The sequence below is a fragment of the Halichoeres trimaculatus genome, unplaced genomic scaffold (genome assembly GCF_033239565.1).
Source record: "Halichoeres trimaculatus isolate MK-OKI-2021-1 unplaced genomic scaffold, fHalTri1.1 fHalTri1_scaffold_5, whole genome shotgun sequence".
NCBI lineage: Eukaryota > Metazoa > Chordata > Actinopteri > Labriformes > Labridae > Halichoeres > Halichoeres trimaculatus.
The window spans coordinates 337,422-350,067 of record NW_027437183.1 but is presented as its reverse complement, the minus strand read 5'-3'; the positions used below and the strand labels follow the sequence as shown (position 1 = coordinate 350,067).

Genomic DNA, 12,646 nt, shown 5'->3' with positions numbered 1-12,646 from the left:
ATGACAAAAACAGCTGTTTTAAAGACACAGAGCCCGTATTAATCTCCTGAGGTCATTATCTGATGTTTGTGTTAGTCTGAAGTCAGCCGACTCTGTCTTTGTGTGGATTTAAATGTTTTTGTTTGTTCCGGTAAAATCAGAAAAACTCTGTAACATCTGGGGTCTGTTGGTGTGATATTAAATGTGAATATTTTGCTTCCATTCCTTTTTTGTTTTGCTGTTTTTCCAGGTATTTCCTGACTCATTTCTCCCACCTGGTGAAGTCGATGCGGATGTCGGCCTTCCCGCTGTGGACCTCCGTGAAGGTGAGCGGCGTGACGTCACTCCAGATCTTCAGCGCTTCCCGAAACACACGGCGAACCTTTTCCTCGCCCAGCTGCCAGGGGAAGCGGACGATCCTGCAGGTGTCACACACACACACACACACACACACACACACACACACACACACACACACACACACACACACACACACACACACACACAAACACACACACAGGTTACAGGGGGACCACCAGCGGCGCAGGCCTCCCTCTGATCTGATCTGAGGAGCAGGAAGGTGAGCAGTTACTGAAGCCCTCAGGCTCGCCAACAAAACATCCCATCATGGTTTCCTCCCCGTCCTCAGAGATAACACCGCCCAGAGAGAGCAGAGACAGGAAACCTCCTCAAACATGGAGGGTGATGACTTTTATTCTTGTCTTATATCAGATGGTCTCATCAGCAGACCTGCCGCTCAGACCCAGGGTCTAAAAGTAGTCTGGGAGGTCGAGCCTCTGGTGATCAGGCTCCTCACTGAAAAAACTGAAACCTTATCAAGAGTTTTTGTCTAATTTACTGTAAAAATGTCTTTCTGGACTCAATCTGAGCCACATTCACCTGAGCAGTCCAGAAAAATGTCTTGTGTCAAGTTATTTAGAGACTAAATGAGGTCTGAATTACTTTAAAAAAGTTTTTAAAAAATCTGCCAATGAACATAAAAAAAGTTTCTTGTGTTAAGACATCATTCTAGTTTTAAGAAAAGTTTTTAACAGTTTGTTTTTGTTCCATCAGCAGATTTTATTTACTTGTTACAGAAATTCAGACCTTTTTTTAAGAAAATAACATAAAACAAGACATTTTTCTGGACTGATCCGTTGACTGTGGCTCATATCGAGCACCATAACATAATTTTAGCTAAGTTTCTGTTGTGCTTTTCTTTTTTGTCATCCACCAGCTGAGGTCTGGGGTTCAACACCGTCTTTATTTTTAGGAGTACACTCTAATCTTTCCTTTTTGATGAGGCTTATAGTCAGAGCTGGATCAGGTCTGGACCAGCTCGGCCTGTGAGTGACCACTTTGACTCAGGACGCCGGTCGGTTTCAGGGTCAGAGACACTCTCAGCCCAGGCGTCTGTATCAGGATGAAAACAGGTGGACTGCTGCGCTCTGATTGGTCTGATCCTGAGTGGGATGTTGTTCTGCGCTCTGATTGGTCTGATCCTGAGTGGGATGTTGTTCTGCGCTCTGATTGGTCTGATCCTGAGTGGGATGTTGTTCTGCGCTCTGATTGGTCTGATCCTGAGTGGGATGTTGTTCTGGGCTCTGATTGGTCTGATCCTGAGTGGGATGTTGTTCTGCGCTCTGATTGGTCTGATCCTGAGTGGGATGTTGTTCTGCGCTCTGATTGGTCTGATCCTGAGTGGGATGTTGTTCTGGGCTCTGATTGGTCTGATCCTGAGTGGGATGTTGTCCTGTGCTCTGATTGGTGGGATCCTGAGTGGGATGTTGTTCTGTGCTCTGATTGGTCTGATCCTGAGTGGGATGTTGTTCTGGGCTCTGATTGGTCTGATCCTGAGTGGGATGTTGTTCTGGGCTCTGATTGGTCTGATCCTGAGTGGGATGTTGTTCTGCTCCCTGATTGGTCTGATCCTGAGTGGGATGTTGTCCTGATCTGCATACAGCGCTGAGTCGTTAACAAACACTGTGGTGTGGCTGCAGAGCTGTCAGGACCTGTCAGGTTCCTCCTCAGCTGTAAAGCTGGTTGCTAATTGCTCTGGGTGAGCACAGGCTTCAGTTTGGCACACTGAACCAAACCTGCAGACCTGGCTCTTTAAAACATGATTGTTCCAACATGTCAGTCCCAAAACACTGCAAACAAGATGGAGCATGTAAATTAATGAGATTAGGAGGGAGGTGTTTGAGCTCGGGGCACAGCCTGGTTAAATATTTCTCTGATTGAGGTCAGACGTTTGGCTGAGATAAAAACATGACAAACACTTTCAGTACAATAAAAAGTTTATGGACTAAAATCAGACACAGCTCCTTCAACCTGGAGACGTTAACTCTGAACATGAGCAGCAGCCTTTCCTGAAACGTTAGAAGTTAAACTGGTTATTTTGGTCATTTCTGGATAAAAACAAACTGGAGATGCTGTTTCAGTCAGTCCAGCGCAGAGAGTTACATGATCTGTGTGTCATAAGGCAGAGCAGGCAGCAGGGATTATGGGAAATGTGGTTTTAGTGAAGAGGAACATTTTCAGTAAAATTAGAGCTTGAATTAGTCCCAAGATCTCTTATTTTTCACATGCGCTCCTGAATATTTCAGAAAACTTTCAAGACATTAAAGCGGGGTATTGTTCTTCTCTCTGGTTATTCTGTCCCTCTAGCAACCCCTGGTGTCTCCACATGATTTATAGCTCTTACAAATCTCTTTTTTTCTCTCTCCGGTTATTTCAGCCTTTGTCTGAAACACTTTGTTTCAGCTGCTCTGTCTCTTTAAGGCTCCCTGCTCCACAAACCCCTTCCCTCTGATTGGCCAGCTCTCTGGAGGCCTGTTGGGTACAGGGCGACACTTACCCTTTCCACCTGTGAACATACTGGCAAGTGTCACTGATGATTGGCAGGTGTCATTGAGCAAATGATGACATTTTTTAAAAATAAACTCTCAAAGTTTTGTTTTAATTTAACAGACTGATTTCTCTTAATATAGCCTGACAATGTTGTGTTCATGGCCAGTAGGAAAATCTCCTACTCTTCCACTCCCTCACAGTCACAATGATGTGTTTAGGTACCTAGACATGGTGCCTTTGATTTTTAGTGAACTGGTACCCGGTCGGGACCTAAAAGTACCTGGTTTGGTACCAATCCCTAATCTTCAGTCTCAGTTTGGATGAGAACAAACAGAAGAATCAGTTCAGTGGAAAATGCCGAGAGCTCAGGGTGAGTAACAGACGTATTAAAGTAGATTAAAGATAAATTCTCTGAGTGTGACTCATCCGACCCACATCTCTGAGAATCAAACAGGTAACCTGTTATTTTCACACCTCAGCTCGTGTCTCTGGCTCTGAACTCCAAGCTGCAGTTTTCCTGCTGAGTCAGAGCGAGCTGAACTTATCAAACTGTAAAACACGTTTGTCAATAAGAAACAAAGTGTCGCTCCGTGTGAGACAGAAGTGAGAGAAGTTCAGACTGAAACAGGAAACAAAGGTCCTCTGTTCCTCTGATCCAGCTCCATGAAGAGCTCAACCCCTGCAGCTCTGCTCCTCCTCAGAGCTCCTCCTTCTCTGCTCCTCCTCTGCTCCTCCTCTGCTCCTCCTCTGCTCCTCCTCTGCTCCTCCTCAGAGCTCCTCCTTCTCTGCTCCTCCTCTGCTCCTCCTCTGCTCCTCCTCTGCTCCTCCTCTGCTCCTCCTCAGAGCTCCTCCTTCTCTGCTCCTCCTCTGCTCCTCCTCAGAGCTCCTCCTCTGCTCCTCCTCTGCTCCTCCTCTGCTCCTCCTCAGAGCTCCTCCTCTGCTCCGCTAACGACCGTGAAAGCCGTTAAGTCTCCTCGCTGACTCAGCAGGAGGAGGTGTCAGGCCGCAGCTTGCTCCTCAGACTCTCAGGGCAAAGCGTTGGTTGTTGAGACGTAAACAAAGGGGCTCAGAGGATCATGCTGCAGAGATTTAAAGGCACGGTGCTTTGGTTAGCTCAGGCAGAGGCTGAGCCTCCGTGGTTAACCACAGCGCCCTGTCAGGTGTCGCTGTGAGCGCTTAAAGGGACAGTCTGTGGTAGGTCCCCCCCCCGCCAGTTTTAATGAACTGTAGAGATGTGGACCATGAAGAGACCCCCAGAGACGTAGAAAAGCAGCTCACTTTGTTCCATCAGAGGCTCAGGACTTAATACCCGGGCCCTTTAACCGACCTGCACGTCCTCTGTGAGCTGGTTTTATGACCTGTGTGAAGTCTGAAGGTCGTCTTACCTGTACGTGAGGTCTGTCTTCTCCAGACGTCCTCCGTACAGGACGAAGCGCCTCTGTCTCTGTCGTCCTCGATAGTGGACCTCCCTCTGAGCGGGGTAGTCCGGGACGCCGCAGCGAGGCCGGTTCCAGGTGTTGGAGGTGTTGGTCGGGAAGCTGGCCTCCTTCACCAAGTCCTGAGGATGAGGAGCCTTCCCCCTCTTCTTCAGCTCCGGGTACTTTTCAGAAACCTGGAAGGACAACGACCCACTGTCTTATTATTTATATGACTCATCATGTTTAACCAAAACTCAGTCAAAGTCAGAACAAATGTTCAGGAAAGGCGTGGGACACACTGACCAATTAGTCAAAGAAAAGAGAAAATGAATTCAAAGATTGACATTAAAATTCTGTTTCTGATTCTAAAATAAAAAAACACTTTTTTTATGGTTTTGTCTGAAGAAAAAACAAGATTTTCTCGTTAATAAAGCAGAAAAAATTCAGGTAAATTTACGGTTAGTAGGGATGGGATTAAAAAAAAAAACAGTTCCTGTTGGGAATCTATACGAAATGTTTAAATCCATCTATACTGTTGAACTTTGTTGGAGCTGCGGGACCTTACATCGACTAGTCTGCTGCAGCTATCGTAGCTTAGCAGTTAGATAACGTTTCCCAAAAGAACTCTGACTCTGGATTTTCAGCTCAGAGTTTTACTGAACACAAAAAAAATGAACATTACTCTCTCACAGGAGCTTCATATTCAATTCATTCAATATGGTAAACATCTCCTTATTTTCCAAAAATGATAAAAACGAAATAGCGCTAGCTTGATGCTAACGTACATGTGAAATTGCATTGATATGCTAGAGTTTAGCATACATCAAAATATGAAAAGTCGAAATTCCAACAGGTAAATGAAAGAAAAGTTAGGTACAGGCTCATGGCGGCTTCATAACTATGGCAAGGTTCCAAACAGCTCAGAATACTGCGTTAACCACTTCCAGACACTAGATGGCCTACTTGAGTCAATAACATATAAGCAGTTTCTGTTGGGAATGGATAAGAAATGTTTCAATTCATCAATATCCTTAGCCTTTGTGCCTAACAATGCTTTGAACTTTGTCGGAGCTGCGGGACCTTACGTCAACTAGTCTGCTGCAGCTATCATAGCTTAGTGGACCGATAACATTTCCCAAAAGAATTCTGACTCTGGATTTTTAGCTGAAAGTTTTACTGAACAAACAAAAAATTAACATTACTCTTTCACAGGAGCTTCATATTCAATTTATTCAATATGGTTAACATCTTCTTATCTACCAAAAATGATATAAATGAAATAGCGCTACCTTGATACTAACATACATAGAAAATTGCTTTGATATGCTAGCGGTTAGCATATATCATAATACGAAAAGTCCAAAAAAAAAAACTGGTAAATGAAAGAAAAGTTAGGTGCAGGCTCATGATGGCTTCATAACTTCATAACTAGGTTCCAAACAGCTCAGAATATTGCTTTTACCACTTCCAGACACTAGATGGCCTACTTGAGCCAATGATATATAACAAAACAGTACATCAACGTCACATCACATGACATTTCTACTTATTCTGTTTATTTACATCCAGAGAAATCCAGATCCAAATATTTATTCACTTCTAAACTCAATTTAATGTTGTTGACAGAAAACCTGTAAATCTACTTTCTGTACAGAGAAAATTCACCAGAGGAATTGATCAGGGAATGAATACAGAATCAGATCAATAAACAGAATCAATAAGGACATTAGTATAAATAAAATCTGATCAGTACCAATCTGTAACCATTAGTGAGAGGACAGGGATGGTGACAGTGGCATCATGTGATCAGAGAAATGTTTAACATGATGTGTGTAAAATCATCTGAGGATGAAGAAGGAGAGGAACAAAAGTTTTCTGAAACAGGAACTGTTCAGGACTGTCTGTGTGAAAGAGGGCGTAGATAAAGGACGTACAGATCCAGGTAAAGACCTGTACCTTTGGTTTTCATGACTCAGCATTATTTCCAGCGGTTTCTCTGATTTACACGACAGCACACACTCAGGTCCCTGCGTGTCTGCCCCAGTTTAAGGTCCCAGGGTGTCCCGTTATCATCACCCCCTCCTCACGGATCCAGAGGAAATGGCTTTGCTCATTTCCACCGCGCCAAATTACAGAGAGCAGCGCCGAGCCATCTGAGTCAGTCCTGGAGCTGTGACCCAAACCACATCTGCAGCGCCGCGCTCGTATCGCTAAATGACCTCCCTGAGCTTTCCTCTGATGCTTCCTGTTTGTTTCTCTTTCTGAATTATTACATTATCTGAGTCAGTCAGTCAGTGTGGTGTCAGCGAGGTCAGCAGTCAGCGCTCAGTCTGTCCGAACAAGAGAAAGATTCAGCCTCTCTGTCTGTGTCTCCTCAGAAACACCAATGCTAAAGGTTTTTAGTTTAAAGAGGGGGTATTCTACTTCCTCATGCTTTAAACATGAACATAAAGAATCAATCCTGGATGTTCAGACTGAGCGTGTGCAGACTTTCCAACCTCTTTGTGTTCATAAAGTGTAGAAATCCCTGAATCTGTCTGTAAACTGATGATGTCATCACATTAGGGTACCCATGGTTCCACCCACAACAGGCCTCGGGTGGACTGGCCAATCAGAGTGAGGGGGGTTTGTGGCGCAGAAAGCCTTAAAGAGACAGTACTCATCCCTGTGGTTTCTGGTGTTAACACAACTAACTGACCGTTCAGGAAGGTTTTAAGTCAATCTGACCAGGTTCAAAGTTATGGGTTACCTGTCTTTGGGTTTAGTTGTGTTTTTTTCCCCCTATATCGTTGCTAAAGAATTAAGCTAACCCTGTCAAAACAGTTTGGCCTAAACTCATGCTGCGTCCCAGACAACCTGTAATCCAGAAATAAGTGTTCATGACAAATTCTGACCCTGGTTTGAGCACAAGGAATTCTGGGATGTCAACAAACCAACATGGAAGACATTACCAGACATTATTAGCATAACTCTTCATCATTTCAGTCACCAAAGAAGCCTGAAACGTACTCATTTGAGTGAAACGGAGGAGGGGAAACGGTGCATAAGGTAACAGAGGCTTAGACTTTATATCTTACAGTGTTTGTCGTTAGATTGAGACAAATTTTGTATTGATTAATGCACTGAAAACTAGCTAATGCCATGGAGGCTGCCATATTGTTTAGGCACGAGTCGGAGTGCATAGAAAAGTTTGTTCCAGTGCACTTTGACAAGTTACAGGTGGAAAAACATGAGTTACTGTTGGTCTGGATCAAAGCATCAAAATTAAAATTCATTTAAATAAAAACTTAATCACACTACCTCAATTAAATAAGGATTAAAATAACCATAACTTGATTAAGAAGATAAAACAAAGTGTTTCAGACGGTGGCTGATAAATAGTTTTCTAAAACACCAGTTCAAGAAAAATGCAGTTTTTCTAGGGGCTGTAAATGAGACTACGGGAGCTGCAGAGGGCCAGAATAAAGGCCAAAAAGCACAGTACTCCCTCTTTATGACTTTAGGATGTTTAATCGTTGCTCAGAGGCTTCAGGCTTGTCTTAGCTTCACTGCTCTGCCCTTTTCTAGTGTTTCTAGAGCCAGCCCCCAGTGGACACTTGTGGAACTGCAGTTGTTAACACTCCACTTTATTGAATGTGAAATAGTTTGGAAAGTGCACACAGCCCCTGAGCAGCGTGGAGGTGAAGGCTGTGAGTGAAAGGAGAAAGCGTAGCTGTAATCCAGACGATGACAGATGATGATGTTTGGGTTTAAACCTGAACGTCTGTTTTGTGAGGAGCAGATCAGGAAATACACAGAGAGGATTGTAAACAAATGGGAAACTATTAACAGAATTAAACCCAGGGTTTTAAACAAATCCCCCTGGCTCAGAAACCCGGCTGAAAGAAGTCACCCTGGTGCTGTGGGGTTTAATCCGGCCTGCGGCTCGCCCGGCGCTGCAGGACGCCTCCGTGTCCCTGCTGAAGGTTAAGGGGAACAAAACCCAGCAGGACTCGAGGAATGTGCTCCAGCCTGCAGAAACCCGGTGACTGATGGGTCTGGATCCCAGAGCAAACAGTACACACCCCCACCCCCCACCTCCACCCCCCACCCCCCCCCCCGCCTCCTGCGTCTGACTTTGTTTGGAGCAGATTGAGCTGCTCGTATTGTTGCACAGAGCACTTACTCACATTAGGGGGGAGCGTTTCTGTTCCCGTCTGACAGACTCTGGAAAAAGGCTTGTTAGCGTTGTTAGCGTTGTTAGCGTTGTTATGATGAGCTGAAGGAGTCTGAAAGCTGGTTCAGCTCTTTCTCTGACTCTCCTCCTGTGGCTCTGCTATCTGCCTTCAGATAAGAAACGAGTGTATCCAGGTGTAAAGCAGCTCAGAGGCGTATCAGTCGGCAGGCTGTGGACCTGGAGCTGCTGGCTAACATAAAGACGGTGGAATTTGGTCTGTTTGTTTGCTTCTTTACATTTATTTACACAAGAAGGTCGAGTGAACCTATGCAGGCCTGCAGAGGACACCGAGTTCATGCTGTGGGGAGGAATTTGGGAATTTTGCTGAATGTGGGTTGAAGTGAGAGGTTAAAGACGGGGGTTCAGCTTTCCCTGTGGATGTTCAGACTGAGTGTACACACATATCTTATAGACATCCCTGAATCTGTCTGTAAACTGATCAAATTTACGTCTTTGTGAGATCCATTATAGGATGTACAGACTCACCTGGGCTGCAGCCTAGGGCCCTATGTGTGATTGGTCAGACTGTTTTTGGAAACGTAAATATTCTGCCTGTCCAATCAACAGGTGCCCATGTGACCACACTCAGTGATTTGTTTAATGGTGTTGGTGCTTTTAGCATAGTTACCAGGTCTGCTCATTTTATCTGACTTTGAGTTTGTTTTTCTGTAAAGTCACTTTCAAACCTCGTCAGTCACAGGCTGTGGGCTCTCTCAGCTCCTCAAAACAACAAGAAATATTTATCATTATTTATTCTAATTATTTTAATTTAATTATTCTAATATATTTTGTTTAATTTAATTTTTTCAATATACTATATTTAATTATTTATTGCAATATATTCTATTTAATTTAACTATTTTAATTTATTCTATTTAATTTAATTATTTTAATATATTTAATTTAATTTAATTATATTTCGCAAAGAAACACTATATTATCTAATTTTTTATGTTGACTGTTTATTGCCAGTTTGCTGTTATTTATGTATAATGCTAATGTATTTTCTTTAAATCAAGGTTTAAAAATAAGTTATTTAATGTTTAAATGTTGACTGTGTTTACCACCAATTTACTGCAAACAAAAATAAATATTTTTATTGTTTTTAAGAAGTCTGTCGTGGCGAGTCCCCTGTTGGGCTTGTTTTTGGGCTTGATTCCTCAGAGCTGGTCGTTTATTTCTATCATGAGATCTGGCGACACTGCCTGGAGTGTGTATCTGTGTGATAGCATGATCTACGAGAGGGGGCCCTTAACAAGAGCAGCCCGGGGCCCCATGACCACCTTAATCCTAGGGTCTTCTTACTGGCTCATGCTGGAGGAACGGGCCTCAAACACCAAGGCCTGCCCATATCTCTGCCTCTGACAGGCTTCCAGAGGGCTGGCCAATCAGAGTGAAGGTGGTTGTGGCACAGGGAGCCTTAAAGAGACAGTATCACAAAGCACAAAACACACTGGCTTTGTTTTCCCTCCATTTATCCAATCAGTGTTTCTGTTTGTTTACATTTGATTGTCTAAACAGCCTTTAACACAGGATTTGATGGAGGATTTAACAGCTGCTCAGAGCTAGGTGTACGATTGAAGGTTGATCATACAAACTTTGGAGCTCTGATAGACCTGCTGTGCCCTGTTGGTTTGTTTCCAGAAAAATCTAAACCAAAGTGATTTTAGTGATAGGAATAAACCACTGTTTGTGTGTTTTTTTTCAGGACTTCAGGTCTGAACTCTGACTCCAGGGTCAGGAGCTGGCTCGGTCTCTAAATGAGAGCGTTTAGTCTGAAACACGCCGTCTGATCCCAATCAGAGAGGTGAGCAGGAGGGCGTGTCGGCCTCCACCACCATAAAACTCGGCCTAATTGTGAGTGTGGGTGCACGGGGAGCCGCCTCTGTCATTTCAAAGAGGGAGAGGAAAACCAAAACCTGTGGTTAGAGAGCTGAGCCCCTCCTAGACCGCCCGACCCCCCTGACCCCCCAGACCCCCCTGCCTGTGTGTCAAATGGATTATCTGACCCGTCTGACCCTGCAGTCGAGTAAAACCGTCAATGTTACTGACTCCAGACAGGTTTCACTTTAAGGTTCAAGTTCAAACCACAACACGGAGACTATCCAGCTTCATCTGGCTGAAGGAGGACAGAGAGACAGCTGAAGGAGGACAGAGAGACAGCTGAAGGAGGACAGAGAAACAGCTGAAGGAGGACAGAGAGACAGCTGAAGGAGGACAGAGAGACAGCTGAAGGAGGACAGAGAGACAGCTGAAGGAGGACAGAGAAACAGCTGAAGGAGGACAGAGAAACAGCTGAAGGAGGACAGAGAGACAGCTGAAGGAGGACAGAGAAACAGCTGAAGGAGGACAGAGAGACAGCTGAAGGAGGACAGAGAAACAGCTGAAGGAGGACAGAGAAACAGCTGAAGGAGGACAGAGAGACAGCTGAAGGAGGACAGAGAGACAGCTGAAGGAGGACAGAGAAACAGCTGAAGGAGGACAGAGAGACAGCTGAAGGAGGACAGAGAAACAGCTGAAGGAGGACAGAGAAACAGCTGAAGGAGGACAGAGAAACAGCTGAAGGAGGACAGAGAAACAGCTGAAGGAGGACAGAGGAACAGCTGAAGGAGGACAGAGGAACAGCTGAAGGAGGACAGAGAGACAGCTGAAGGAGGACAGAGAGACAGCTGAAGGAGGACAGAGAAACAGCTGAAGGAGGACAGAGAGACAGCTGAAGGAGGACAGAGGAACAGCTGAAGGAGGACAGAGAGACAGCTGAAGGAGGACAGAGAGACAGCTGAAGGAGGACAGAGAAACAGCTGAAGGAGGACAGAGAGACAGCTGAAGGAGGACAGAGGAACAGCTGAAGGAGGACAGAGACGTTCAGATTAAATCATTAAAATATAGAAACTGTTAATAATGAGAAGTGTTCAGCTTTGTGTTTTTAGCCTGAGGAGTATCGACCAATCAGGAGCATGCATGAAAACAGTCAGTTTGCAGAGCATCAGCAGGAGTTCTAGAACTCTGACATCATCAGCAGAACTCTGCTGAACCCAGTGTTCACGGAGAAACAGGGAATTTGTCAGGGACTAGGGATACTAGTTTTTGAAGGAGCACTGAGGAGCATGTGAGCGATTGAGTTAAACTAACCTGGTTAGTGATGATTTATGGTCACTAAGGAAACATTTCATCGTAATGTAACGTAGATTTAACCGACTGTCTTTACGTCAGAGGCATGGACTGTCAAGTATTTGGACGTCGTCTCCTTGACGTCAACTGTTTGTTTCAGATGCAGTTTTGAGGCCTTTTGGTGACCGGGCCACACTGGAAATCCTGAACTCAACCCAGCTTTGGATAAATCCAGACCATAGACTGTATAAAACATGGACGTAGTCTCCTGACATCACCCGTCTGTTTCTGAAACAGAAAATGAAGCAGATCGGCTATAGCGGCCATATTGTTAGTGGCAAGGGCTTCGCCTACAGCTATAGGGCGCCTGTCGGTCACGTGACCCTGAGCTGTGCCTCTTATTGGGGGAGCTCATGATCTTAATATCCTCTGAACAGCTGAGTTAGAAAAAAATCACCCCCCGTACAGTGGGAGCTGGTAGTAAAATTATCGACTCAGACAGGAGACGTTATTTGAACCAGGCTGTAAAAAGGTTAATTTCTGATTTGAAAACGGCTTTTTTTTGGCTTGGTGTGTTTGTGACTTCCTGCACTTCCAGAGACAGCCTCAAGTGGACGCTGGAGAAACAGCAGATTTTAGCACTTCAGCATCGTCTCATATTCTCAGAGCAAAGGTTGCTGCTAGGGTTGGGTGTATCGATCTAAATATGGATAGTATCGATACCAAGATGAGTATTGGTATCAGATCGATACTAGTGTGATGAGATTGATACTGCAGTTCCTCTTATGTCATCTAGCAATTTACTTTAACTTCCTCCATCTGCCGCTTCTCTGTGCAAATGGGAGAAACCTTTTTGTTATTTTGCACTTGTGATTTTTTTCCTAAAACAATTGTGGTAGAAGAATAATTATTTCATTACTTTTATACAGTTAACATTTTGTTCTATTGTTGGGGTTAGTAAATACAAAGCATTTTTATTGCCTAAAATCTTTGTACTGTGTTCAACCATAACCATAATCAAAATCAACTAACTCAAGGCAAAATCACAAAATTATTCAATGATCATTACATT

General features: G+C 44.2%; 1 protein-coding gene across 1 annotated transcript in view; it reads right to left on the bottom strand.

The window, feature by feature from the left end:
* mmp11a (matrix metallopeptidase 11a) overlaps positions 1-12,646 on the bottom strand; it is a 29,908-nt gene that overhangs the window by 8,914 nt on the left and 8,348 nt on the right. The window contains exons 2-3 of the mRNA XM_074670802.1: positions 4,215-4,441; positions 255-398 (exon numbers count right to left, since the gene is read on the bottom strand). Coding sequence (XP_074526903.1) covers positions 255-398; positions 4,215-4,441 — 371 coding nt within the window. The remainder of the gene's footprint in view (positions 1-254; positions 399-4,214; positions 4,442-12,646) is intronic.